The sequence below is a fragment of the Microtus ochrogaster genome, unplaced genomic scaffold (genome assembly GCF_000317375.1).
Source record: "Microtus ochrogaster isolate Prairie Vole_2 unplaced genomic scaffold, MicOch1.0 UNK99, whole genome shotgun sequence".
Lineage (NCBI taxonomy): Eukaryota > Metazoa > Chordata > Mammalia > Rodentia > Cricetidae > Microtus > Microtus ochrogaster.
The window spans coordinates 1,002,162-1,028,010 of NW_004949197.1; the positions used below are offsets into that span (position 1 = coordinate 1,002,162).

Consider the following 25,849-nt stretch of genomic DNA (forward strand, 5'->3'; position numbering starts at 1 on the left):
AAACAAACAAACCCATAATTCTTATCTATGTTCAGCCATGTGGCTTGGTACCTTTTCTTGGGTAGAAAGCCTTTTCTATGCAGAAACCCAGATCGTCCTCCCTCCTGGGATTAAATGTGTGTACCACTATGCCAGGCCAAGTCAACAAAAAATTTCTAAAAAAGAACTTTGCCCATATAGTATACACCAACAGAAAGCATGAGTATGCGTGTGTGTGTGTTTGCACGTGGTGGTGGTCTTAAAATTAAGCACCTTCAGTTTGTTTTCTGGGAAGAGCTGGGCTGTGGTGGCACACGACTTTAATCCTTGCACTCGGGAGGCAGAGGCAGGTGGATCTTTGTGAGTTTGAGGTCAGTCTGGTCTATAAAGCCAGTTACTGAACAGCCAGGACTGTTACACAGAGAGACTCTGCCTCAAAAAAACCAAAATGACAACAAAACCCAAACCAAACAAAAACAAAACAGCCCCCCCCCCCAACTTTCAGGGAAGAGATCAAGCACCTACTGAGTTCATCCAACAAGAAGCCATAACTTTATTAGTGATAGAAACAGTACAAATTTCAAACCAAGCTGCAGTTCCATCTTTGAAACACCAAAAAGGGGGGAGGGGATGGGGAGTGTCCTCTCTGTCAAATAGTTACATTGTTAATTCCATAATAGCATTTACAATATCATTACTGTTGTTTTTCAGGGCTCGGACTGCCTTTGCTCTGGACACATTCGCCTGTGACATGACCAATTCTATGTCCTTAACTTCCACACCTGTCTCATCAACCTAAAAAGGGGGAGAGAGGAAAGAGTCTTAACAAATCATAGAATAACTCCAGTAATGTCTGGAGCAGGATCCGCCACCACACAGAGATGAAATAAAGTCCACAAGATTTTGTGGCATACCTCTTCTTCCTCACTCTCCTCTTGTACTGTCGGAGTCTGAGTATTTTCTTGAATGTTTGAAACAGCTTCACCTTGAACTTTGAACTTCTCAGCAGCTGCTAACTGTGCTTGCTGAGACAAATCTTCAATCTACAGGGCAGAGAAGAGAGGCCCATGAGTAAAAAGCACAGGAATTGCCCTCCCTTAGGACTCATATGGAAAGAAGTAAGCTAGCTGTGTCTACAGATTTTTGGTATCACAACTGTACGAGAAGGACAACAACACCAGCAACTGCACCAAGTCTTAACTACCTGGTCTTAACTACTGACAGTGGCAGTCTGGAGCGACTCACTGGACACCTCACTAACCTTGGCTTCTCCAAATACGATGTAGGTGTCTGAAGCCGGGCTCTTGTAGACATCTGGTTTGGTGATGACGAAGAGGATATTTTTAGATTTTCGGATAGTGACTCTAGTAACCCCTGTAACCTGCCGGAGACCCAGCTTGGACATAGCCTAAAGAAAAGGAAAGAAAATCAAGTTTCTAACTTTAGAAGCAGCTTGTGGGGGAGGGGGGAGCAGAACACCACCTTCAATACCCACAGTGGACTTTTCTGGATTTAATTTATACAATGAAGACTAGTTATAGTTACCAAGAGCTGTCCCACAGGTGCCCTTTTTTGCAGAGACAGTCCCATGACCCTAAACTAGCTCTGAATTTGCCACACAGCTCTATCCCTTAAGGCCCAATCCTTCTGCCTTTCTGTCCCAAGTGCTGGGAATATAGGCTTTCTATTTTAACCCCATCTTACCTTCCGTGCTTTCTTTTCACTCCGGCTCTGCTTTGCTTTACTGACTGGTTCTTCATCAATTTCAGCTGCTGCCGCCAGCTAAGACAGTTTTAAGTTGAACAGATCCAAAGTTCAGGATGCTTGTTTCCATATAGTTTTGTTTTACAAAGATTCACAGTTTAAATAGTCATGCCTGTTATAATCTTGGTCTTCAGATCCTCTGACCTTTTCTTTTCTTTTGAGACATTGTCTTACTCAACACTTCAGCATCAGCCTTCAAAGGGCTGGCCAGCACAGTTGTCTTCTAATACTTTCTTGTCTCAATTTAAGTTATTAAGAGAACACATACCTGGGCTTGTTGTGTAGCTGTCTGTGTGGAGTCTTGTTCCTCGAGCTCCGGTACTGATTCATCGCTGTCAGATTCTGTTCCCGACCCTAAGAGGACAGGTAAGCAGAGTTCTAAGAGGCAGCATCTCATCATGGCCCGCCTGAACTAGCTATCGCTGATTCATGCAAGGCCCACAAAGCTAAATAAAGGCAATTGGCTTCTGTGACCCAGTCTGAGGCCTCCATTCTCAAAGATGTGGGACAGTCACCAGACACAGCCAGGTAGCTCATATGTAATAACTGCCTTCTTTCTCTTAAGGTCTTCATTTCTTGGCACAAGCACTAAGCATTCATGTGATTCAAATTTTATCCCCAGCCCAGTTATCCAGAAATGTACAGAGAAAAGGCATCTTTTGATAGAATTAAGTGAGTGAGAGCCTTTTAAATGGGTTTGCAAGGTCAGAAGCAGCTGTGCACACACATTCTGCCTTTCAAACCACTCACCCAAAGAATTTTACCCCATCACTGGAGTGCCTCCATGATGTTAAGCTCTAACAGTTCTCACCGCTATTAAATACAGACCCGTAATCTCCCCACTTCCAAATACAATTCACATATCTTAATTTTCCTTCAACTGAAAGGCCAAGCAACAGTAAATTCTACTGAAAGGGGAGGAAAGCATACAACCACACCAGCCTTGCCAGGAAAACACAGGTCTCTACATTTTTAAGAAAAGGAAGCCCCTGGGCAACTGGTAGTTACTAAATCTAAAAAGTAATATAAGAAATAGTTTCAAGATTCCCTTGTTTATTTTCCAAGAAAGCAAATTCCAGGCCCAGGGACAACGTTAGTGATGTGGTAAGAACTAGAGTAAATTAAAGACCTGGTAGGGCTTGGTTTTCACTATCAGCTCAGTTAGGTCAAAAAGGATGATTAGATTCAGGGCTTAGCCTGTCTCACTTTACACAAGACACAAAATATTATCTGAGATGATAGAAACCAAGATTTAGTAGCATATTCCTAGAGCTTCTACATTTAAAGCTACCCTTCTACGTCAAGCTGACATACTGTACAAAAAGCGACGCACCCTAGTTAGTATTGGTGGGCAGCCCCCAAGAGGGGTGTGGGCAACACACCATGCACACAGCAAACCAAGGCAAATACCCTTGTCGTTCTTCAGAACAGGATGCTTGGCAGAAGGGGCTGGGGCAGGGATCCCAGCAGGTTTAGGGGTGGGCATGTTGACGAGGACCGGCTGGAAAGGCACTCCCCCAGAGACCACTTCAGGGGGAATCAGAGGCGGCAGCTCATCCTCATCAGCAGGGGCTGGGAGCTTAGAGGGTGATTCCAGCACTGACCCAGATGAGGACTGAAGAAATGGCTGTTTAGGAAGCAGAGGGGGAACTGGGGAGGGAGCAAGAGTCAGGGGAGCTGGCGGGGTAGGCTTTGGAGTCACAGGTGCTGATCCTGCTTCAGGGAGGGCTTTGTCAGAGGTTATTGCTGTCAGAGGGGTAGCTATCTGAGACTCAGGAGAAGCAGCCTCGGGACCCTTTGGGGAATGAAGACAAACAATGCCTTTTGCAGATTTTGAAGAGTCTTTCTCAACATTAACTGTCTGAGGTGCTAGAGCTACTGCAGAAAGGAGGCCCTTTGTATCTTTCTTAGTGGAAGGATCTGAGCACTTAGAAGAATTCTTCTTGGCTTTTGGGCCTTTCTGAACTGGAGTAGTGATGACCAATGCACTTTCTGAAGTGGGTGCAGCAAGTACATCTTTCTTTGCCGGGAGCTTTTCAGATGCCTGAGGGCTAACAGTCCCTGTGCTAGGAGGGGAGTCTGTAGGGGAAGGAGTGATAGAGGAGAGAATGGGAACCTCTTTGAAGGATGGGGCCTTTTTCGGAGCTAAAGGAGAGTTACTTGTGGGGGTGACAACTCCTTTGGAGGTTGAAGTTTCTAAGGTCTCCTTGGGAGCTTGGGATCTCTGGGAAAATGAGGCTGTTGGTACCTCTTTGGGGGAGATAGGAACCACAGAAGAGATAGTAGGGGTCCCTTTGGGAGATGGAGCTGTTGAAGTCTCTTTGGAGGTCTCAGTTGCTGGGGCCTTTTTAGAAGTTGGGACTGTGGCGACTTCTCTTGTAGCTACTGCTGTTGGGGCAATAGGGGCCCTTTCAGGAGATGTAGGAACTGGGGCCTTTTTGGAGGAGAAAATCTTGACTGGGGGACTTGGGGAAAGAGAAGTCCCAGTTGGGGCAGTGGAAGCACCTCCAGGAGATGGGGCTGCCGGGGTCTTTTTGGAGATAGGAGTAACAGCTGTGACAGTGGAGTTGCATTTAACAGACTGGGTTGCTGAATTCTCTTTGGGGGCTGTAGTTGCTGGGGCCTTTTGCGAAGAGGAAGCCATCTCTGGCAGTGAAGTGGTGACAGCTTCAAGAGAAGGATCTGCCAGAAATTCTTCAGGAGCTGAAGTTCTTGGTGCCTTTTTGGATGGAGTTTTTGGACTCTTTGAGGGAGAGGGAGGAATCATAGCTGGGACAGCACTGGGAGGCAGGACTGCTGGAGCTTCTTTGAGAGCTACAGGTGTTGCAGCTTTTTTACGGGAGGAAGGGTTTTTGACTGGGAGGATAGCTGGGGTTAATGGAGTCTCCCCGAGGGAAACAGCAATCTCCTGTGTGTCAGCAGGGATGGCTCTGGGGGCTATAGATGCTGAGGACTTCTGCAGGGTGGGAGAATTCTCGCATGGTGCAGTGGTGACCCCTTCAGGAGACACTGCTGGTGTTTCTTTGGGTCCTGCTGTCTTATGGGCCTTTTGGGGAAAAGGAACAGTCTCTAATGGTGCAGTAATGACTCCTTTAGAAGATGGTTCAGTTTCTTTGGGAGCTGCAGTTTTGAGGGACCTTTTGGGGGATGGCATTGCTGAATTTTCTTTGGGGGCTGCAGTTTTTGAGGTCTTTTTGGGGGAGCGAGCAATCTCTAGTGGCACAGCTGTGACCCCTTCAGAAGACAACTTTGCTGGAGTTTCTTTGGGGCCTGCCATTTTGGGGGCTTTCTTGGGAGCTGAAAGGATCTCTAGTGGCCCAGCTACGACCCCTTCTGGAGATGGGATTATGGGTGCTTCTTTGGGTCCCGACAGCTTAGGGGTCTTTCTGGGGGAAGGAGTCTCCAGTGGCCCAACTGAGATACCTTTTGAGGGCTGGGCTGGAATTTCTTTGGGTGTTGATGTTTTGGAAGTCCTTTGGGAGGTTGACGTTGCTGAAGTTTCTTTGGGAGTTGCAGTTTTTGAGGTCTTTTGGGGGGAAAGAGGTATCTCTAGTGGCACAGCAGTGACACTTTCAGGAGTTGGGGTTGCTGGAGTTTCTTTGGGGGCTGCCGTTCTGGAGGCCCTTTGAGGGGATGGAGTTACTGAAGTTTCTTTGGGAGCTGCAGTTTTGGGAGCCTTTTTAGGGGAGGCAGGACTTTCAGCTAGGGTAGCAGGGGCACCTTTGGTGGATGGGGTCACAGGAACCTGTTTGGGGGCTGCAATTGGGGGGGAAGAAATCTCCTGTGGTGCAGTAGTAACTCCTTCAGAAGATGGAGCTGAGGCTTCCTTGGGGTCTGCAGTTTTGGGGGACCTTTTAGGAGATGGCACTGCTGAATTTTCCTTGGGGGCTGCAGTTTTGGGGGCCTTTTTATGGGAGAGAGCCATCTCTAGCGGCATAGCTGAGATGCCTTCGGAAGATGGGGTATTTGGAGCTTCTTTGGGAACTGCAGTTTTGGAGGCCTTTTTAGGGGAGGCAGAGCTCTCAGCTAAGGTAGTAGGGGCACCTTTGGTGGATGGGGTCCCAGGAACCTGTTTGGGGGAAGGAAGCTCTAGCGGTGCAATGGTAACCCCTTCAGATGTGGTTGGAGTTTCTTTGAGGGCTGCAGTTTTGGGTAGCTTTTTGGGGGATGATGTTGCTGAATTTTCTTTGGGGGCTGCAGTTTTGGGGGCCTTTTTGGAGGAAGGAGAAATCTCTACTGGCACAGCTGTGACACCTTCAGGAGATGGGGTTATTGGAGCTTCTTTGGGAGCTGCAGGTTTGGAGGCCTTTTTAGGGGAGGCAGGGCTCTCAGCTAAGGTAGTAGGGGCACCTTTGGTGGATGGGGTCACAGGAACCTGTTTGGGGGCTGCAGTTGTGGGGGAATGAGGAATCTCCTGTGGTGCAGTCATGACTCCAGAAGATGGAGCTGAAGATTCTTTGGGGGCTGCACTTTGGGGGGCCTTTTTGGGGGAAAGAGGAATCTCTAGTGGCACAGCTGTGACCCCTTCAGGAGATGGGGTTGCTGGGGTTTCTTTGGGGGTTGCAGTTTTGGAGGACCTTTTAGGGGAGGCAGGACTCTCAGCTAGGGCAGCAGGGGCACCTTTGGGAGATGAAGTCACAGGAATCTGTTTCTGGGCTGTAGTTTTGGGAGCCTTTTTGGGGGAAGGAGTAATCTCTGGTAGAGCAGTGGTGACCCCTTCAGAAGGTGGGGCTGAAGTTTTGGGGGACTTTTTTTTGGATGATGTGCAGTTTTCATTGGGGGCTGCCGTTTTTGAGGCCTTTTTGGGGGAGGGAGAAATCTCTACTGGCACAGCTAGGACCCCTACAGATGGGGTTGCTGGAGTTTCTTTGGGGGCTGCAGTTTTGGGGAGCTTAAGGGAGGCAGGACTCTCAGCTAGAGTAGCAGGGGCACCTTTGGGAGATGAAGTCACAGGAACCTCTTTTGGGGCCTCAGTTTTGGGGGAAGGAGGAATCTCCAGAGATGCAGTGGTGACCCCATCTGATGGGGTTGGAGTTTCTTTGGCGGCTGAAATTTTGGGGGACTTTTTAGAGGATGAGGCTGTTGAACTTTCACTGGAGGCCACAGTTTTTGAAGTCTTTTTAAGGGAGGGAGAAATCTCTAGTGGCACAGTTGGGACCCTTTCTGGTAGAGTTTCTTTGGGGGCTTCAGTTTTGGGAGTCCTTGTAGGGGAGGTTGGACCAGCTAGGGCAGTAGGGGCACCTTTGAGGGATAGGCTTGTTAAAGGCTCACTGAATGCTTCAGACTTTGGTGGGGAGGAAGGAGTCACAGCCGGGGTACCCTTAGGGGATTTTGGAGTCTTCTGTGGGGAGGGTGGAGTCACATCTGGAAGAGTAGTGGCAACTTTGGGGGTTATAGTTGCTGGGGCATTTTTGAGGGAGGGGGCAATCTCAGTTGGAGCAATGGGGGCTCCATTAGGAGTTGCTGGAGTGTTTTTTGGAGAAGTGGGAGTCACATCTGGTACAATAGGGGCCACTTTGGGGGGCTGGATTAGAGGGACCAGTTTGGAAGCTGTAGCTTCTATGGTCTTTGGCGGGGAAGGAGGAATTTCTGCTGGGACAGCAGGGGTATCTTTGAAAAACAAGGTTACTGGAGCCTTTTGGGGGGATATAGAGGTCTCTGTTGGGGCAGGGAAGGGAGGAGCCACGGTTGAAGGAACAGGAGAAAGCTCAAGTGAGTCTGTAGGACCTTGAAAAGAAAGACAAGCCCCAGGAAGGAGGGCAGCCTCAAGCGGAGAAAGAGAAGACAGAGTTGCAGGAGAAACACCTGTGATAGGAGAACCCTTCCTGGATGAAGGCCTTTTAGTCTGTGGAGACATACCAGACAGGGAACCAGCTGGATAAACCAGAGTTCCTTTCGAAGACACAGAAGCACCTGAGTCTTCTGGGTGCTCTTCAGGAGAGGAGGCCAAAGATACCACAGAAGAGATACCTTTCTTTGCACCAGAAAAAGAAATCCCAGTTGGGATTGGAGCAGGAAAGGGCAGAGACCTGGGAATTTCAGGAGCCAATGCCTCTTTAGTTGTAGAAAGAGAAACATTTTGAGGGTTAAAAGCCACAGACACGGGACAAACTTCAGGGGCTAAAGGAACCAGAGGTGAAGTGGTAGTAATGGAGGTTTTAGAAGCAGAGGCACCCTTGACAGTTCTAGGAGCCAGTTCTCTAGGATCAGAAGATTCTAAAACTAACGGAGCCATTGTAGGAGCTGCAACAGGACATTTTAGAGACAGACTGACAGGGTCTGTCTTGATAGCAGCTGAAGGATCAGCACCCAGGGAAGAACTAGTAGCAATGGCTGCTCTCGCTACAGGTGCAGGTCCTTCTGCAGTCTTTGTCGCAGTGGCCCCTGAAGGAACCTCCAAAAGCAATGTACTCTGAGGAGAGGGAGACTCTTTGTGTGCTGCCAGGGCCAAGGGTAACAGAGTGGGGTCTTTTCTGGTACAGAGTCCTACCTGGGTTGGAGAAATAGGGGCTCCTACATTTACCAATGCTGAAGCGGGGAGATTTTTAAGACCTTCAGTGGCTGGAGGAGGAGCAACTGGTACTCCTAGAGTAGCTGATACAGGAGCAGCAGCCAGTACAAGTGAGCTAGCAGGGGAAGTTACATCTTTACTACTCACAGGACCTGATGAAACTGGAGGAGACATAAAAGTGGCAGGTGCAATAGAAATGGTAGAAGGGTTATCCACAGCAGGTTGGATGGCTCCAACAGACGAGACAGGAGTTTCTTTTAAGCCAGCTTTTGGAGAAGCAGGAATCTGAGTCACCAGAGGCTGCTGAGTGACATTAGAACCTTTGGGAATTAAAGAGGCCGTAGGAGATAATAAAGCAGCAGCTGTACCCGAGCAGCCAGGAGGGCTGCAGATTACACTAGTAACAGCAGAATTGCCTCTGTCAACAGATGGAGCCAGGGCAGACGCTGGAGCCCTCACAGAAAGAGCTGCCACAGAATCAGAAACCAGCTCATGTCTGGAAGGAAGGGGAGGAATTACAGATCGCTCTGATGGGTAAGATGCCTCAACAGCAGAATGATCTACAGAAATGGTATTACTCACTGTAGGATCTGACACAGCACCAGGACCTGACTGATGTAAAGGCTGGATAGGAGAATCCAAAGAACTATGATGTAAAAGTGGAAGAGGTGAGCCCGGAGAAGTAGGGGGTGCTGGGAGGATGTTGGGAGTTACAGTGTTTTGAGCAGGTGAACTAACAGGTCTGTTTAGGTTAAGGTTTAACATATTTTGTGGCACCAGGGCTGAGGAAACGGGGATCCCTTTGATTGGAGAAGTGACGGACAGTGTTTGAGGACAGGATGCTAATCCAGGTGGAAGAGAGGCCAGGGGAGTTTCAAGGTGGGAAGGAAAAACACTGACTACATCTGGAGGACTTGGGGCAGTGCCTTTCAGATTCGGAACTACCTGAGAGGGTTTTTGACTAGCAGAAGCCTTTGGTTCTAAGGGAGCAATAGATGCCAATGGCCCTGACTCTGCTACAGCAACTGATAAAGGTAAACTGGGAGGGTGAGGTGGAGATACAGAACTCTTCTGGGATGAGTGAGGAGCCACTGCAACCAGAGACAAGGGGGTCGAAGAGGACCGGGCACCTTTCTGAGTTGGGCCTATCATGGGAGAGGCCAAAGCTAAGGCAGCTGGGGAGATGGGAGGCCCTATTAGGTGTGGAAGGAAAGTTGGAGTGTGAGGGGCAGTTCCCAGAGGTACAGTTTCAGAAGGTGGCTGGGGAAAAGGAGCTTCAAAAGGGGCTGAGGAAATACTAGGCGAAGGGGATGGGGAAGGCTGATTAGCAGTCACTAAAGGGCTTTGTGGGGGGGCCAGGGAGCAAGGAGGGGCAGGTGCAGGCTGCCCTAAAGCAGCAGAAACATTCAAGGCTGAAGGCATAGGAAGCACAGCTGGAGAAAAGCAAAAATAAAATAAAAACCAAAATAAAAAAGGAGATAAAGGGAGGGGAAAGGTGAGTTGTGCAGCCCAAGTTGGTAACATGCCCCACAGGAAACAATGGAGTTTTAAGTCTGAGAATGAAGGTCACCACACAAGATTAGAAAAAGGTGACAAGCACTATCAACTTTCCCTGTACACACTTCAGTGATTAAAGTGGACTACATCCTTCTCATTTCCCAAGTTCTACAAAAATAAACCAACTATTTTAAGGTGGGGCAAATAGTCTAAGACCAGCTCATCTCTAAATGGGGAGTACAGGCCCACACCCTCCCTGTTACTGGGGATTAAGCATGACAGGCAAGATTACTACTATAACCTTAGTCTTCTTTATGAGATGGTCCCACACCTTAGGTTGCCCTTGAATTTACAATCCTCCTGCCTCAGCTTCCCAAAAAGCTGGAACTTTGCCACTAGCCCCCAACCCAGAGTAGACTGAGAACGTGCCTTCCTTTCTCCTCCCTCCAAAACTGACACTCCTCCCAATGTTCTGTTTTTATACAGGGCCTCACTATGCAGCCCCAGGTGGCCTGGAACTCAGAGAGGGGTCTACCTCTGTCAGGATTAGAGGTGTACAACCACAACCGGCCCAATCTTTGAGGAGTCTAAATAAGGGGAGATGGGGGAGTATTTTTTTTCTTTTTCTTAATACTTTTAGGTTCAGGCTGGAGAGATGGTTCAGTGGTTTAGAGCACTGACTGCTCTTCCAGAGGACCTGGGTTCAATTCCCAGCACCCACATGGCAGCTCACAAATGTCTGAAGATCCAGTTGCAGGGGATCTGACACCTTCACACCAATGCACATAAAAAATTAAATAAACTTAAAAAAAAAAAAACTTTTAGGTTCTACCAAGCTGGGGTAGGATCTGATTGGAATCAAGTTTAGAAAGGATATACCTAGCCTAATTCAGTTCTACTGAAGCCTAAACTCAACATTTAATACCAAATATTAAACACCAAGTCTCAACTAGAAGTGCTTTACATACCATACTCTATCTCTTTTTCAGCAATATTGGCTCTTGAGACATTGTAACTCGAATTAATTAGGACCCAAGGAAGAGCAAGGTACGAATTATAACATGAAACTAACCAAACTGTTAAGACATACCTTATAAGAATTATAATGAAAAAATACAGGCTCCCACCCCTTGATCGATAAGCATGTGATCCCACCTAAACAGACCACTATTTGGCACTAAAAAGATTTCTCCCATTTGAGAGAACACTGATTAAAAAAAAAAAAAAACAACCAATGATAAATACCTAGAAGGGTGAGAAAAAAAAAAAAAAAGTCTACAGCACCCAATCTCAAAAGTCGCCCAACCAGTTTGTTCCCAAGTTCTTCTAGGACAAAGAGGTAGGTGGCTGGACCAGTCTTTCTGGGAGAAATGGTGGTCAAAGCCTTTTGATTATAATGAAAATACTTCTAACTAATGCCCTAATTTAATGTCTACAGACATTCCAGTAAGACTAATTACAGTTCAATACCTAACATGTGCAGGCTCAGACTAATTAAGACTACCTTTAACAATACTAACAACTGCTTCAGAAATAAGTAATTGTAAGAGCCGGAACCAGAATACTCTAAATCCACAGAAATTTCAGCCCCCACATTTGTAAAGTTGAATTTAACTTTGTTTAGCTCTGAAGTTACAGATCTTCTGAGACCATTCTTTTCCTCACTGCTCATTTCCCAGGTCAGGGCACAGACCCCTTTTCGGGCCCAGCAGCTGGACTAATCCTTTCAGCTGCTAAACTCAGACAGGTGGGAAGGAAGTATATGCTTTTAAGTACTTTAAGTCCAAAACACAACAGAAACTGCCCGTTGAGTAGCAAAGAAAAATTCCACTAAGAACAAAGTAGAGGGTGCATTCTTGAGACACCCCTCACTCAGTTCTCAAGAACTGACTTGGAATGGCCATTTCACATCCTTTCCAAGTTTCCTATCAAAATGTGCGAACCAGCATTCAAGTCTATCTTCACACTACGTTCTGTTTCAGTTGAAATACATTTATTTATTTCAGCACTGGGTTCCATAAAATGGAACTATTCCAACACACCATAAGCCCCCCAGCATCATCAATTCCTGCAGGTTAACTAGCCTAGGCTGAGGCCCTTAGTAAACACTCAACAGCCGCACATAGCTCACCCAGACATGTGACTCAAGGCTCGGTGCCAATCACGTCTATCTAAAACCTTGATGTAACTTGCTGGCCAGCTTCACCATAGCTCAGGTCTCCTTGGCCTGCCTCTGGCACCTAGTTTCAACAGACTAGAACCATCCAGGCTCTGCCTGCCCGCCCTGCTCAGGTTTCGTATATGATGTGGAGACGCCACGGAGGAGCTTTTCAAGCAGCGGGTGTGACACACTCAGCGAGCCAGGGACCTGACTATAAGCCTAAAGACAACCATTTTTTATTCTCTTCCTCTAAGGAACTCTCCTGGTGCCAGCAAGATAAAAGTTACCCAAAGTTACAACCCTACCTTACAACTGTCTTTAAATAGCAGTGAACTACAAAAGGCAGACCTGTGTTTGCTATCTTAGCCACCAAGCGTGGTGTTACCATCAGTTTTAGTTGCCAGCAAGAGAGCTATGGGCACCTACCTGTCTCAGCCTGGGGCTGTGGCAGCTCCTGCTCTGTGGCAGGAACGGTTTCTGTGGCTTCGCCAGGCATTTCTGAAGGGAATAAACAGGAAGCCCGAATTAACTGCGGGAACGCACCCGCCCAGCCCAGAGTCAAGTATTCGGAAAACACAAAACCAAATCACCTGCAAAAGGCAGGTAAGAAAAGCACGCACGAGAGCTCGGGGGGGGGGGGGGGGGGGAGGGAGGGAGACACACAACCTCCCCAGGGCGCCGGCAGCGGCGTGGGGATGACACGACCTTCGGCGCCCCACTGAGCAGACAGCAGGCAGCCCCTTCCCATCCCGAGTTTCGACCAGTTGCCCTACTCACCCCCAAGGCCAGCAAGCAATCCGAGCTCGGGCTCCCCATCCCGAGACCCTTCCCATCCTAACGCGCCCGCCGCTTGAGCCGGGACCCCGGACTCCCTGACTTCCGAGAGCAAGGAGCCTACAGGAGCCATCGGTCCCAAGCCCCGGGCACAGGACGAGCGGCGTCGGGGGCGTCAGGCTGGGATGCCAGCCACCTCGGGGGTCCTTACAAGGCCTCCCCGGTGCGGGTGCACCCGACCCCTCCTGCCCGCGCCGCAGTGGCTCCCAAGTCCGCACGCCCGGACTCCGGGTACGACCCGCAGTCCTCCGCTCCTGCTTCTGCCTGGACCCCTACCGCAGGCCCCATTTTTGTCCGCAGGCCCGGGGACGAGCGGGAAGTCTGAGCCCCACACCGCCGCCGACGCTCCGTAACGGAAGCCCCGGGGCCTCCGGGCTCGCGCCAAGGGAGGATGGCTACGGATAGAGAGCGGAGAAGCCAGCGGCACTTACTGTGCGGAGGACGCGGAACCAAGATGGCGGCGGAAAGAGAGTGAGCGAGAGCGTGACCCACGCTGTGGCAGAAGGAAGACGGGAGGCGAGGGGGCGGGACCAACATGCACTTCCGGGTCGGGCGCGCCGGCCTGCACTTCCTCCGGCGGTCGGAGCAGCTGTTTGCCAGGGGTGGTGGTGACGCCGCCTAAATAAGGCGATGAATTCCGTAGAGGACGGGCGGGCCTGGCCAGAGCTGCCCCGCCATGGCCTTGACCCCGAGGGACGCGCCCGGAGTCCGGCCTCGGAGTCGCGACAGCTGTCTAAAACGGCGTCCCTACAGTTGCCCTTCTCTAGAACGGGACGCGAATTTACAGCCCGTGTCCGCGCGTTGGAGAGAGGCGGCTTGTTACATCAAGTTGTTTTAATTTTGGGATAGACGATTTAGGGCAGCGAAAGCCGGGTTCTCCGGGAACCGGCTTTAACCCAGCACTCAGGAGGTAGAGGCAGGCGGATCTCCGTGAGTTCGAGGACAGCCAGGGATACACACAAAGCTTAAACACAATTCGCTTGGCCTTTTATTGTGGGCACTTCTTAGATATTCTAAAACTCACCCATTTTAGAGTCAGCGTAGGAGTGACTAGTGTACAAGAAGTTCCAGCTCCACGTAAAAATCGGAAACGGTGGTATAAGCCTGCGAGCCTGCAAACCAGCATTTCAGAGGTGGAAGAAGGGTTGAAGGGTCTAAGCCATCCTCAGCAAAACAGCAACACAGAATCGTGTGCGAGGCCTTTTGTTTTGAGACAAGGCCTTTTTATGTAGTCTTGGCTGGGTTCGAACTCAGCTAGGAATCACCTGCCTCTGCTTCCTGAGTGCTGTAATTTAAGGGCATGGGCTACCAAGCCTTCAATTCCAAGTGCTTTTGAGACATGGTTTTACTGTGTAGATCAGGCTGACCTCGAACTCATAGAGATGCACTTGCCTCTGAATCTGGCAAATTTAGAATCGGCCTGGGCTAGATATGGACAGCCTGTCTGAAAACAAAACCTCACACGTACTCTTTGGAAATAGAATATACAGTAAAACCAATATTTTGTTAAAGAAATAGTTACTGATTTGCACACCATCTCTTAGTTCTACAAAAGGATCAACAAATCTGAACCTGGATTACTTATGTCACCTGAAGGGTTTTTGCCTGTTTTAAAAGCAGGATCTCTGTATGCCCAAGCTAGTCCTCCCAGTGTTGGACTTACAGCTATGCACCACCATATCTGCCTAGTTTAACACTTATTTGATTTAACTGGCTCCGTTTTATAGGATGCGTTCCAACATTTAAATGTTCTGAAAGGTAATTTAAACTGGGCTGGCCAGATGCTCCATCTGGTACAGGAGCTCACTGTGCATGTCTGGTGACTGGAGAGAGATCCAGCCATGAAACCCGTCAAAAGGTGGAAGAGAACAGACACCACAAGTATAAGAGCACATATACAAGTAAATAAATAAAATAATAAAATCTGGGCTGGATACCTGACTCAGCAGAGTAAGAGCACTAACTGCTGTTTCAGAGGGCTGGGTTTAATGGGAAGCACCTACAAGCACTTCTGTCTGTAACTCCCAACTCCTGGGGGAACTCAAACTCTTCTGGGCTCTGAGGGCATTACATGCACGTAGTGCACAGACATACCTGCAGGTGAAATACCCACCCTAATAACACCGAGATAAAAAGAAACCTGTATTGAGAATTCAATGAGAATTAGGATGAGTAAATCAGGATTAATGGAGGTAGTAGACTTTACAAGGACTAGGAAATTCTGAAATCACACATATATGTATATATATATGCACACACATACTATACATACAACACATATGTATTACATATATACACATATATGTATACTATATATAGTATACAATAAATATATACAATAATATATATAACACACACAAAATTTATTTATTTAGTCGAGACAGGGTCTCAAAACGTAATTCTTTTTTTTCTTTTGAGACAGGGTTTCTCTGTGTAGCTTGGCTGTCCTGGAGCTCACTTTGTAGACCAGGCTGGCCTTGAATTCAGAGATCCTCCTGCTTCTAAGGAGTGCTGGGACTAAAGGTGTGGACCACCATAACTCTTGAGCTCTGCTGGCCTAGAACCTGATCCATAGACCAGGCTCCCTGAAACAGAGTTCTACCTGCTCTGCCTCTGCATGCTGGGTGAATGGCGTGCCCATTATGTCCTCACCCCTGCAATAGTTTCTGTTTGGATTAAGTTAGCTACTTTATTTCCCCCCTTGGTTTTGCAAGATAGGGCTTCTCAGAGTTTCTCCATGTAACAACTCTAGCTGTCCTGGAACTAGCTTTGTAGACCAGGCTAGACTCAAACTTAAAGATCCACCTGCTTCTGCCTCCTGAGTGCTGGGATTAAAAGCATACTCCAGGATCTCTGTGAGTTCGAGACCAGCCTGGTCTACAAGAGCTAGTTCCAGGACAGGCTCCAAAACCACAGAGAAACCCTGTCTCGAAAAAAAACAAAACAAAACAAACAAAAAAAAAACAAAAAAAAAAATTAAAAGCACACTCCACCATGCTTGGGTCTAAATTGGTTACATTTTAAAGATGCCTCTTTGTGGAAAACTAATCCAGTTTTGAGGGGAAAAGAAGCTAAAATTTAAATTACTTGAAAAAGAACATTCTATTAGGTCTAGTACTGTTCATCTAACTCTTATCTTTGGAAACTGATTGGTTTAGTTACCAGAGGAAGGACACTCTGCTTTGCTGTAAGGATTAAGGCACATAGATGATTCTGCCATATTTATTAAATGATTCTTAAAATATTTGGTCCATGGTTAAAGGTGGAAGGCACTGGTTTGATGGAAGTTGTTTTCTTCAGAAATCTTTTTGTAAATCTAAAACAAAATAGAAAACAAAATTTAAAAACTGAAAATATGTTTTTTAAGTGAAAATTAGTAAAGGAAAATAAAACCATTTATTTCCCTATTCTGATTAGCTTAATGCTTTAATTAAATTCACACCATATATAAAGATTGTTTTACATTTGTTGAAGCCCCACATTATAGGCTGATCCAGTACAGAATGGGAATACAAAGGACTTGGCTGGCAATGGCTCAGTGGGTATGGGCACTTACTACCAAGTCTGAAGACCTGAGTTCAATCCCCAGGACTGACATGGTGGAAGGAGAGAACTGACTACCACAAGTTGTCTTCTGATTTCCACTCACATTCTGTGCACACTGTGCATGCAAACACACACACACACACACACGTTTAAAATAAAAAGAAATCGAAGGACTTGGTATGGCTACTTGGAATACCAGCAATGATGAGGCTTTAAGTTCATTCAGTAAAGATATAGGAGTGTTCACTATGAGGAAAACTTTTTCTTAGGTACTTTGGAATCCAACACAAATTAAATTAAAAAAAATGAAGCGGGGCTGGGCAGTGGTGACTCATGCCTTTAATCCCGGCACTCAGGAGGCAGAGGCAGAGGTAAGCAGATCCCTGAGTCCAAGGCCAGCCTGGTCTACAGAGTGAGTTGCAGGACAGCCAGGCCTACACAGTGAAACCCCCGGGAGTGGTGATAATATTTCTATAATATTGCTGTTGCTTTCTAGGGTATCCGTCAATCTCTTGAAAATTGTTCACTCTGTAACATCATAAGAATTTTTCTAAGAGGAAATTCATGAAGAAAAAGAATTTTCCAGTTTTGTTACTGGCAAGACAAATATTTTGCAGGAAGTGAATAAAACATACATAGGTTTCGAATTTAAAATTTTTTTTTTGTGTACCACCACCACCACCCGGCCTTTTTCTTTTCTTTTTTAAAAAGGTCAAGGTTCACTTTTAAATGTTCTCTAAAGAAAATAATCTCCGTAAGAGAAATACACTGTAAATAAAACATTTTACTTATTTAAAAACATGTTCAGCTGGGTGGTGGTACCTCATGCCTTTAATTCCAGCACTCAGATGGCAGAGGCAGACCTGAGTTTAAGGCCAGCCTGGTCTACAGGGCAAACAGGGCCACACAGAAACCCTGTCTTGAAACAAACAAAGAAACCCAAAATCATGTTCACTGATTTTTTTTTCCTTGAATTTACACATTATGAGGTCTTTCCTAGCCAGAGAACTCTTCACTTGGCATGGCTGTGCTCTCTGTTGTACCTCCTTTCAGTGATAACACCTATAAGGATCTCATCAGTTCCCGCCCGTATTTACCATTTGCTCGCCCTGAAACCGAGACAATTCCCTCCCCTTTCCAATTCTTTCTTTTTCCTTTATTATTTCATCTGAAGTGCTAGAATTACAGGAGTGCATCGGATGCCCAGTACATAGGTGTATGTGGTGCTGGGCACTGAACACAGGGTTCCATTCATGCTAGGCCAGGGCTCTACTAACAGAGCTGCATCACCAGCCCAGATCTGCTTTTAGTCAGAGTACAAATCAAGGCATTTTTTTCCATAAAAGCCTTTACTATTTTCCTGTTCCTACTCTGGCCCATACTCTTACAGCTGTTTATTTAGGGAGGTGTGTGTGCGTGTGTTCCTGTGTTTGTGTGCGTGTGTGTATGTGTGTGTGTGTAAGCAAGCAAACAGTGCACTGTAATTGACCAGATGATGATCTGCGAGAGTTACTTCTGTCTTTCTACTGTATGGTCCCAGGGGATTGAACTCAGGTTGTCAGGCCTGGCAGCAAGCAACTTTACCTGCTGACTGCCCTGCAAATCCTTAGTTGTTTGTTTGTTTCTGATAAAAGTTTCTTTTTTTTTTAAAATTTTTTTAAAATATTTATTTATTATGTATACAACATTCCGTCCGTGTGCATGCCTGCCGGCCAGAAGAGAACACCAGACCTCATTGCAGATGGTTGTGAGCCACCATGTGGTTGCTGGGAATTGAACTCAGGACCCCTGGAAGAGCAGGCAATGCTCTCAACCCCTGAGCCATCTCTCCAGCCCCCGATAAAAGTTTCTTGATTCAACTCAGGTACAGGCCTGTAATCTAGAAAGTTGCTCATTTGCTGGGAGCTGTAAACTATCAAATTTAATAAACAAATAAATGTAAAACAACAACTAAAAAACAAGAACCCACTAAAGTTACAATAAATTGTTATTTTTAGAAAAACTAGATTAGACAAAGGTTAGTTTTACAAAGACTAGAAAGTTGCTCATTTGCTGGGCGCTGTAAACTATCAAATTCAGAAGATCCTGCTAGGCACAAGGGGAGCGCCATCTTACCGCTCTTCTTGAGAAGTTCGCCTTTCCGGGACTTATCCAGGTTTTCAAGAAACTGTTCAAATACTTTCACGTACGGTGCTAGACTGGTCTTCTTATAATCTAAATTATAAAGCATGCACATTAGAACTAGCACACTGGCAGAGCATGAAATTCATCCCCTGCTCCCCGATAGGATTTCTCTGTGTAACAGTCCTAGTTGTCCTGGAACTCACTCTGTAGACCAGGCTGGCCTCGAACTCACAGAGATCCACCTGCCTCTGCCTCCCGAGTGCTGGTGGGAATTAAAGGCGTGCGCCACCACCACCCGGCCAAGCATGAATATTTTAAAACAACCAACCAGAGTTGGTTCTTTGTTTTTCAAAAACAAAGTAGTAAGATTGACAAACCCTTAGCTACCATGATAAAAAGAAATAGAGGAGATATGAATGACCTAGGTTAGAGAAGTACAGGTGTCATTCCAACAGATTCCAGGAAAACAGAGATCCCCCCCCCCCCACACACACACACAGAGCCAGGACTGGACAGTCACTGCTGAATTGTTTTGTTTTCTTTGAGACAGGGTCTCACACTGTAGCCCTGGCTGTGCTGGAACTCTGTTGTAGACCAGACTGGCCTAGAAGTCTGAGACTCTCTTGCCTCTGCTACCTAAGTGCTGGCATTAAATGTATGTGCCACCCTGCCTGACCTTTCCAGCTTTTAAGGAAGATCTCACCAACTTTTAAGAACCTTGTTCTACAAGCAGAAAACAAAAGAACACTACCAAAGCCAATATCCTGGTAGCAAAACCAGGAAAATACACAACAAAAAAGAAACTACAGACAAATTTCTTTGGTGAGCATAGCTGTAAGTATCCTCTACTTGTGAACTGAATTTAAGAACACTTTAAGATTATACACTATGAACAAATAGGCTTCATGCCAGAGAGGCAATGTAATACAATAAATGTAATACATCATATAAATAATACATCATATAAATAAACTTAAGACAGAAACCACACAAGCATTTCTATTAATAATTAATTAATTAATGCTAAAAAGGCATCTAAGAAAGTTCAACATTCCTTCAGGATAAAAGTTCTGGAGACTTTAGGAATAGTTGGTACATACCTCAAAATGATAAAGGCCATATACAACAAACCTACAGTCAATATTACAGTAAATGGGGACAGACCAAGACCATTTCCTCAAAAATCAAGAACAAGACAAGGATGTCCAGCCTTCCCTCTTTTTTTATTTTATAGCTTTTTAGATTTTATTTTTATTTTGTGTGTATTAGTATCTGAATGTATGTCTGTGCATCACATGCACGCAGTGCCCATGGGAGCCAGAAAAGGGCAGTGGACCTCCTGGGACTTGTGTTACAGCCAGCTGTTATAATATGGGCCTGGAAACTGAACCTGGGTCCTCTGCAAGAGCATCAAGTGCTCTTAATTGCTGAGGTATCTCTCCAGCACCTCCCCCACCCCTTTATCTGAGCTCAAAGTCTGCTATAGCAGTTACAGAAAACAGACCAAAAAAGAATAAACATAGGAAGGGAGGAAGTCATAATATCTATATTTGCAGATAACGCAATTCTTTTTTTTTTTTTTTTTTTGGTTTTTTCGAGACAGGGTTTCTCTGTGGTTTTGGAGCCTGTCCTGGAACTAGCTCTTGTAGACCAGGCTGGTCTCGAACTCACAGAGATCCACCTGCCTCTGCCTCCTGAGTGCTGGGATTAAAGGCGTGCGCCACCACCGCCCGGCATTGTTTGTTGTTTTTTAAGACAGGATTTCTCTGTAGTTTTGGAATCTGTCCTGGAACTAGCTCTTGTAGACCAGACTGGCTTAGAATTCAGAGATCCACTTGTCTCTGCCTTCTGAGCGCTGGGATTAAAGCCACCACCACCCGGGGATGACACAATACTTTAAAGACTCCATAAAATACACTAGGAAATTTGCAGGCTTCATATAAACCAATAGTGTATTCTCAGAGAAAGAAATTAGGGAAAATATCCCATTCAAAACAACTCCAACACCAGAAAACAAAGTCCTTAGGAATATATCTAAGCAGGGAAGCACCCCACAAGAGAAGGACAGCGCTGGAACAGCATTACCACTGAGCTGGCTCAGGACAAACGACCCACGTCTGCTTACCTCTTATTCTAGGTTTGCTTTCAGATTCGCCTCCAAGCTCCTCTCTGTCCTTTTCATTACTGGAAACCACATCCAATTCTCGGCAGATGGCGCTACAAGCAATAGAATAAGAGAATTTTAAGTTGGTTTCTAGACTCAATCACCCATGGAACTTCTGTGAGAAAAACATGTGCCTGGGGTGTAGCTTAGTGGTGGAGCAACTATCTTAGTATGTAAGGCTGTGAGCACCACTTCTGGTATAACAACAAACAAACAACCTGTCAGCTAAGTCTCAGGCAGTACAATATCGTCTCAGAGTTCTTCAAGCAGATTAGTATATTAAAGCTGGGAAACACACAACTATGTTTGCAGTGATGGATATTGTGCTCAGGCAAGTGCTCTAACACTCAGCAAACCCTTGGTGCTCTGAGACAGGGTTTTAATGTGTAGCTCTAGGTGACCTGGAACTTTTTTTTTTTTAATTTTGAGAGTCTCATGTATTGCAGGGTGGCCTCAAACCTGTTATATAGCCAAGGATGACCCTGAACTTCCTGAGGTCAGGTCAGGTGTAAACCACAACAGCTGCTCCTAGAACTGTCATCCTTCTGCCTCTGGATTGATGGTATGTGCCACCACGCCTGGCAAGATCTTCTGAACATGGTGCTGGGGATCTAACCCAGTGCCTTGCATATGCGATATGCTTGGCAAGTGCTCTGTCACTGAGCCACACCCGTGTACATCTCTAGGCTAAAACTTTCATGTATGCATATGTATATGTGAGCTACAGTACCCATGGAAGCAGAAGCTCGGATGCTGACCCTCACCTGCGACCTTAATTGAGACGGGTTCTGTCTCTGGTTTTCTGCTGTGTATTTTGGGCTAACTGGCCTGTGAGCTTCTGGGGATGTTCCTGTTTCTCACTCTCATGTCACCACAAACACACGGAGGTCACAGCTACATGTTACTGTGCCTGGCTCTAAGTAGGGTCTAGGGATTTCAACCCAGGTCTTTTTTTTTGTTGTTGTTTTTTGAGACAGGGTTTCTCTGTGTAACAGCCCTAGCTGTCCTGGAGCTAGCTCTTGTAGACCAGGATGGCCTCGAACTCACAGAGACCTGCCTACCTCTGCCTCCCAAGTGCTGGGATTAAAGGCGTGCGCCACCACCGCCCGGCTCAACCCAGGTCTTAATGCTTGAGCGTCATTCGAGGAGCCCTCTTCCCAAGCTCTGCCTAAAACTTCTAATTGCTTGAATTGGCGTTCCCCAAACTTATTATTTTTGATGCTGTGTTTTGGGCCCAGTACACTTACTACTGAGCTATTTATCTCCCTTAGCCCTCATAGGCTTATTTGACCTTAAAATGCTTTTCCCCACAAAACAGCTAAAAACATGCATGGCCCCCCTAAAGTATTACCATATAATCCCTAGTACTAAACACCTCCAAATCTGTCACCCCGTGAAGCTACTTCTCCATTCAGGGATCTAGGATAATCTTTTTAAAGCCCAGAAGAATAGTCACAAATGAGGAATGATCCATGATCTGGAACATACCTTATGGTTGGAACAGCAAATGGATCAAACTGGTCCACTTTCTGAAAATCAATTGGCACAGAAATGCGACCTGTAAGAGCCAGAAGTTATAAAGACATGATGGTGGGCTGCTATGTCTCTGAATTATTTTTGGTTAAATTTTTACAAAGTGCTGGGGTGAAAGTTTAGTGGTAGTGTTTGAGGTGCACGCATGCACATGAGGTCCTAGGTTCAATCCTTCACATGCACATGAACATACACACACACACATTTTTTTTGCCTTTTCGAGACAGGGTTTCTCTGTGGTTTTGGAGCCTGTCCTGGAACTAGCTCTGTAGACCAGGCTGGTCTCGAACTCACAGAGATCCGCCTGCCTCTGCCTCCCGAGTGCTGGGATTAAAGGCGTGCGCCACCACCGCCCGGCCACACACACACACATTTTTTTTCACGTTTTTGAAGACAGCTCTAGCTATCCTTGAACTCACTACTATGTAGACCAGGCTGGCTTTGAACTTGTGAGTCTTTCTGTCTCTGCCTGAGTACTGGGATGGATGATATACATGAGCTATCATGCTCAGGTTGTTTGGGGACAAGTTCTCACTATGTAGCCAAGGTTGATCTTGAATTTATGAATCCCCTAAGTGCTGAGACTACAGGTATTTACCACCACACTTGACTACATTGGATATCTTAAATTTATTTTTATTATTTTTAACTATATGTGTGTATTCTATGTACATGTGTACAGGTGCCTGCAGAGGCCAGAGGTATCAGATCCCCTTGGAGCTAAAGTTTAGGCAGTTGAGTTACCTGATATGGCTGTAGGATTTGAATTTATGTTTTCTGGAAGAACAGTACATGTTCTTAACCACTGAACCATCTATCTAGCCCCTGGACAGCTCTAAAAGTTTTTTTTTTTAAACCATTTACTTATATGTATGTGTGTAAGTCCGAGGACAACTTGTAGGAGTTGGTTTTCTTCTTCAACCATGTAGTCCAGAAAAATGAATCTAGGTCATCAAGTGGCTCTAACCTGCTGAGCCACCTCACCAGTTCCACACTGGACATCTTTATGGAGCATTTGGAAATATATAATCATGTGCCCAGATGCTATTTTGGTCAACGAATGGGCTGCGTACAATGGTGATATTATAAGATACTGTCCAGCTTAGTTTGTATAAAATATACTGTGATGTCTGCACAATATAAAGTGATATTTCTCTAAAGGTATTTCTATTGCTAAGTGACAGATGACTTTTGATGGCATTACCTTATAAATCTACACTTAGTTCAATGCCAGCCTGGTCTCCAGGACAGCCAGGGCTACACAGAGAAACACTGTTTGGAAAAACAAACAAACCCCACAAAACAATTTACACTTGGGACAATACATAAAATTCACAACTAAGGGCTGAAAATACAATGATTTCTTTTGAAACGGGATCTCATTATGGAGTACTTGGGCTAGCCTGGAACAATCTGTGTAGCGGAGGATGGCTCTGATCCTCCTGCTCCCCTCTCGCTCCTACATCCTGAGTGCTGAAATTACAGGTGTATAATAACTTTGTACTTGGCTTCAGTTTATTTCTCCTAATAGGTTTTCTTCTTTTTGTCTTTCTTGAGACGAGGCTCTCATATTGCCTCTCAATCTCCATGTTGCTGACGATGACTTCAAACTTCTGATTCTCCTGCGTCCACCTTCTGATTAGTGAGATTCCAGGCTTGTGCCATCACACATAGCTTATGGTTGCTGGGGATGGAACCCAGGGCTTCTGTGCATGCCAGGCAAGCACTTTGTAAACTGAGCCTCACACCCCCAACCCTGAAACCTTTATATAGTAGCAGTTCACCTGGTGGCTACTTAACGGTCAAGGTCAAACAAGTTGATATATATATATATTATTCACAACTAATGACATCCTTGCTAATACCAAAGATAACAAGCCAGGCATGGCACAACATGCCTTTAATTCCGGCACTCAGAGGCAGAGGCAGGCAGAGCTCTGTGAGGGAAGCCTGGTCTACACAGTGAGTTCCAGGCCAGCCAGTTCTACATAGTGAGACCCTGTCTCAAGAGAAAACCTTTTCTTTTAGTTTTTCTTACTTTCCTCGCACTGTACCTGTTTTAGGATGAACGCTAAACGGGCTCTTCAGTAAATGGTTGATTCCTTTGCTCACGTTGATATCCAGGCGTGGGAAACAGTACTGGAGCATAATCTCCCACTCCAGCCAGGGACCACACTTATCATTCTTCATATTCTAGAAAGAAAGATCTCCTCCAACCATCTTTAAATGACCAAGCAAAAACAATAATAACTTAATCAGGAATTGTATTATGATATTGGGAAGTACAGATTTCAATACCTGGGATGTGTTGACCACTTTCTTCAGATACTCCCAGCGCTGAGATGAACTGTGAAGCCTTTGAAAGCCCTTCTGAAGCTCATCATGAATTGGTGACGCATCATTAAGGAACACACTGAGTGTGTTCATATGTGGGATACCTGAGTATGTCAGTCTGTAGTATGTATCATTACAGGGATGCTGGAGCTTCCCACACTTAGGAACTATTTAATGATTCCGAAAACAAAAATGACAGGCACTTACAGCAGTAAAAAAAATTCCCTTAGAGCCGGGCAGTGGTGGCGCACACCTTTAATCCCAGCATTAGGGATGCAGAGGCAGGTAGATCTCTGAGTTCCAGGCCAGCCTGGTCTACAGAGTGAGTTTCAGGACAGCCAAAAGCTACACTGAAAAACCCTGTCTTGGAAAAAAAAAAAATTAAACGAACAAGTCCCTTATAAAAATATCATAGTAAAATGACAGAAAGATGCCAAAATAATTAAAAGGCATTATAATAAAGTTTTCCCAGACTAAATGACTCCCCCTTCTTTAACCATTAATTCTGGGAACAACTTATGAAAGGAGAAAATTTTACAGAATGGTCTCACTTCTTCCTGTAGCCATGTAGGAAACAGAAGATGAAAGTTGCAGGAACGTGTGAGACCACACAAGCAGTACCCATCTATAATGTCACAGACAGACATGACTGCCTCACACAGTGACCACAGGAAAGGATATTCTCAGGAACAAGGGCTAAAATCTTCTCCCAGTTTTCTTTATTTTCAAGAATATCTTGGCCAACTAAGGCATATTCTTCAAAGTATTTCCGAATTATGTTTATTGATCTCCTAAAGGAATAACAGTAACAGTATTAATAACACACAGGACATGCAGACACTCTCCTACTGGGTGAGGTCACTGTTTACGCTTCCCAAATTCCTAGAACTAGATAAAAGCAATGAGACCTTTTTGTTAGTGGAGTTAAAACTAGACACTTAAAAGGGAAATTACCTAGCATGTACAGGATAGGTAAGTATTAAGGAAAGGTTTGCTTCTTTTAATTTTATTTATTTATTTTTAATTTTGAGACAGCATTTCACTGTGTAACTCTGGATCACCTGGAACTCCTTTGGAGACCAGGCAGGTCTCTATAGAGACTGACTGCTTCTGCCTCCTGGAGCTGGGATTAAAGGTGTGTGCCATCATGCCTGGCCTAAATGATTACTTCTTAAATCCTACAATCTATAAGGTTACTAACATAGAACATGTAACACTGGTATAAATAACCAACTCAGGACAACCAATCAGTATTACATGTAGGACAACCAATCAGTATTACATGTAGGACAACCAATCAGTATTGCATGTAGGACAACCAGTCAGTATTGCATGTAGGACAACCTATCAGTATTACATGTAGGACAACCTATCAGTATTACATGTAGGACAACCAATCAGT

General features: G+C 45.7%; 2 protein-coding genes and 1 pseudogene across 3 annotated transcripts in view; all 3 read right to left on the reverse strand.

Moving 5' to 3' along the window:
• Nucleotides 1-506: 506 nt before the first annotated feature.
• LOC101985416 (nascent polypeptide associated complex subunit alpha) lies at nt 507-13,262 on the reverse strand. Of its 2 annotated transcripts, none has more exons than XM_013355169.2 (7): nt 13,178-13,262; nt 12,339-12,410; nt 2,012-2,097; nt 1,684-1,761; nt 1,241-1,387; nt 894-1,022; nt 507-774 (listed from the first exon to the last, which is right to left on the reverse strand). In XM_013355169.2, exons 2-7 carry the CDS (start codon nt 12,406-12,408, stop codon nt 637-639), a joined length of 648 nt encoding a protein of 215 aa, XP_013210623.1. In that variant the 5' UTR covers nt 12,409-12,410; nt 13,178-13,262; the 3' UTR covers nt 507-636. The 2 variants fall into 2 exon arrangements, with proteins under 2 accessions (XP_013210623.1, XP_026633828.1); XM_026778027.1 differs by lacking the exon at nt 13,178-13,262 and adding an exon at nt 12,690-12,708.
• On the reverse strand, nt 2,114-10,405 carry LOC113455737 (annotated as a pseudogene).
• Nucleotides 13,263-15,695: 2,433 nt separating the features above from the next.
• The window catches only part of Prim1 (DNA primase subunit 1), a 17,658-nt gene continuing 7,504 nt past the window's right edge, over nt 15,696-25,849 (reverse strand). The window contains exons 7-13 of the mRNA XM_005371209.2: nt 25,129-25,238; nt 24,412-24,503; nt 24,168-24,306; nt 22,069-22,138; nt 20,542-20,633; nt 18,408-18,506; nt 15,696-16,062 (exon numbers count right to left, since the gene is read on the reverse strand). Of these exons, the coding sequence (XP_005371266.1) occupies nt 16,043-16,062; nt 18,408-18,506; nt 20,542-20,633; nt 22,069-22,138; nt 24,168-24,306; nt 24,412-24,503; nt 25,129-25,238 (622 nt within the window). The 3' untranslated portion in view covers nt 15,696-16,042. The remainder of the gene's footprint in view (nt 16,063-18,407; nt 18,507-20,541; nt 20,634-22,068; nt 22,139-24,167; nt 24,307-24,411; nt 24,504-25,128; nt 25,239-25,849) is intronic.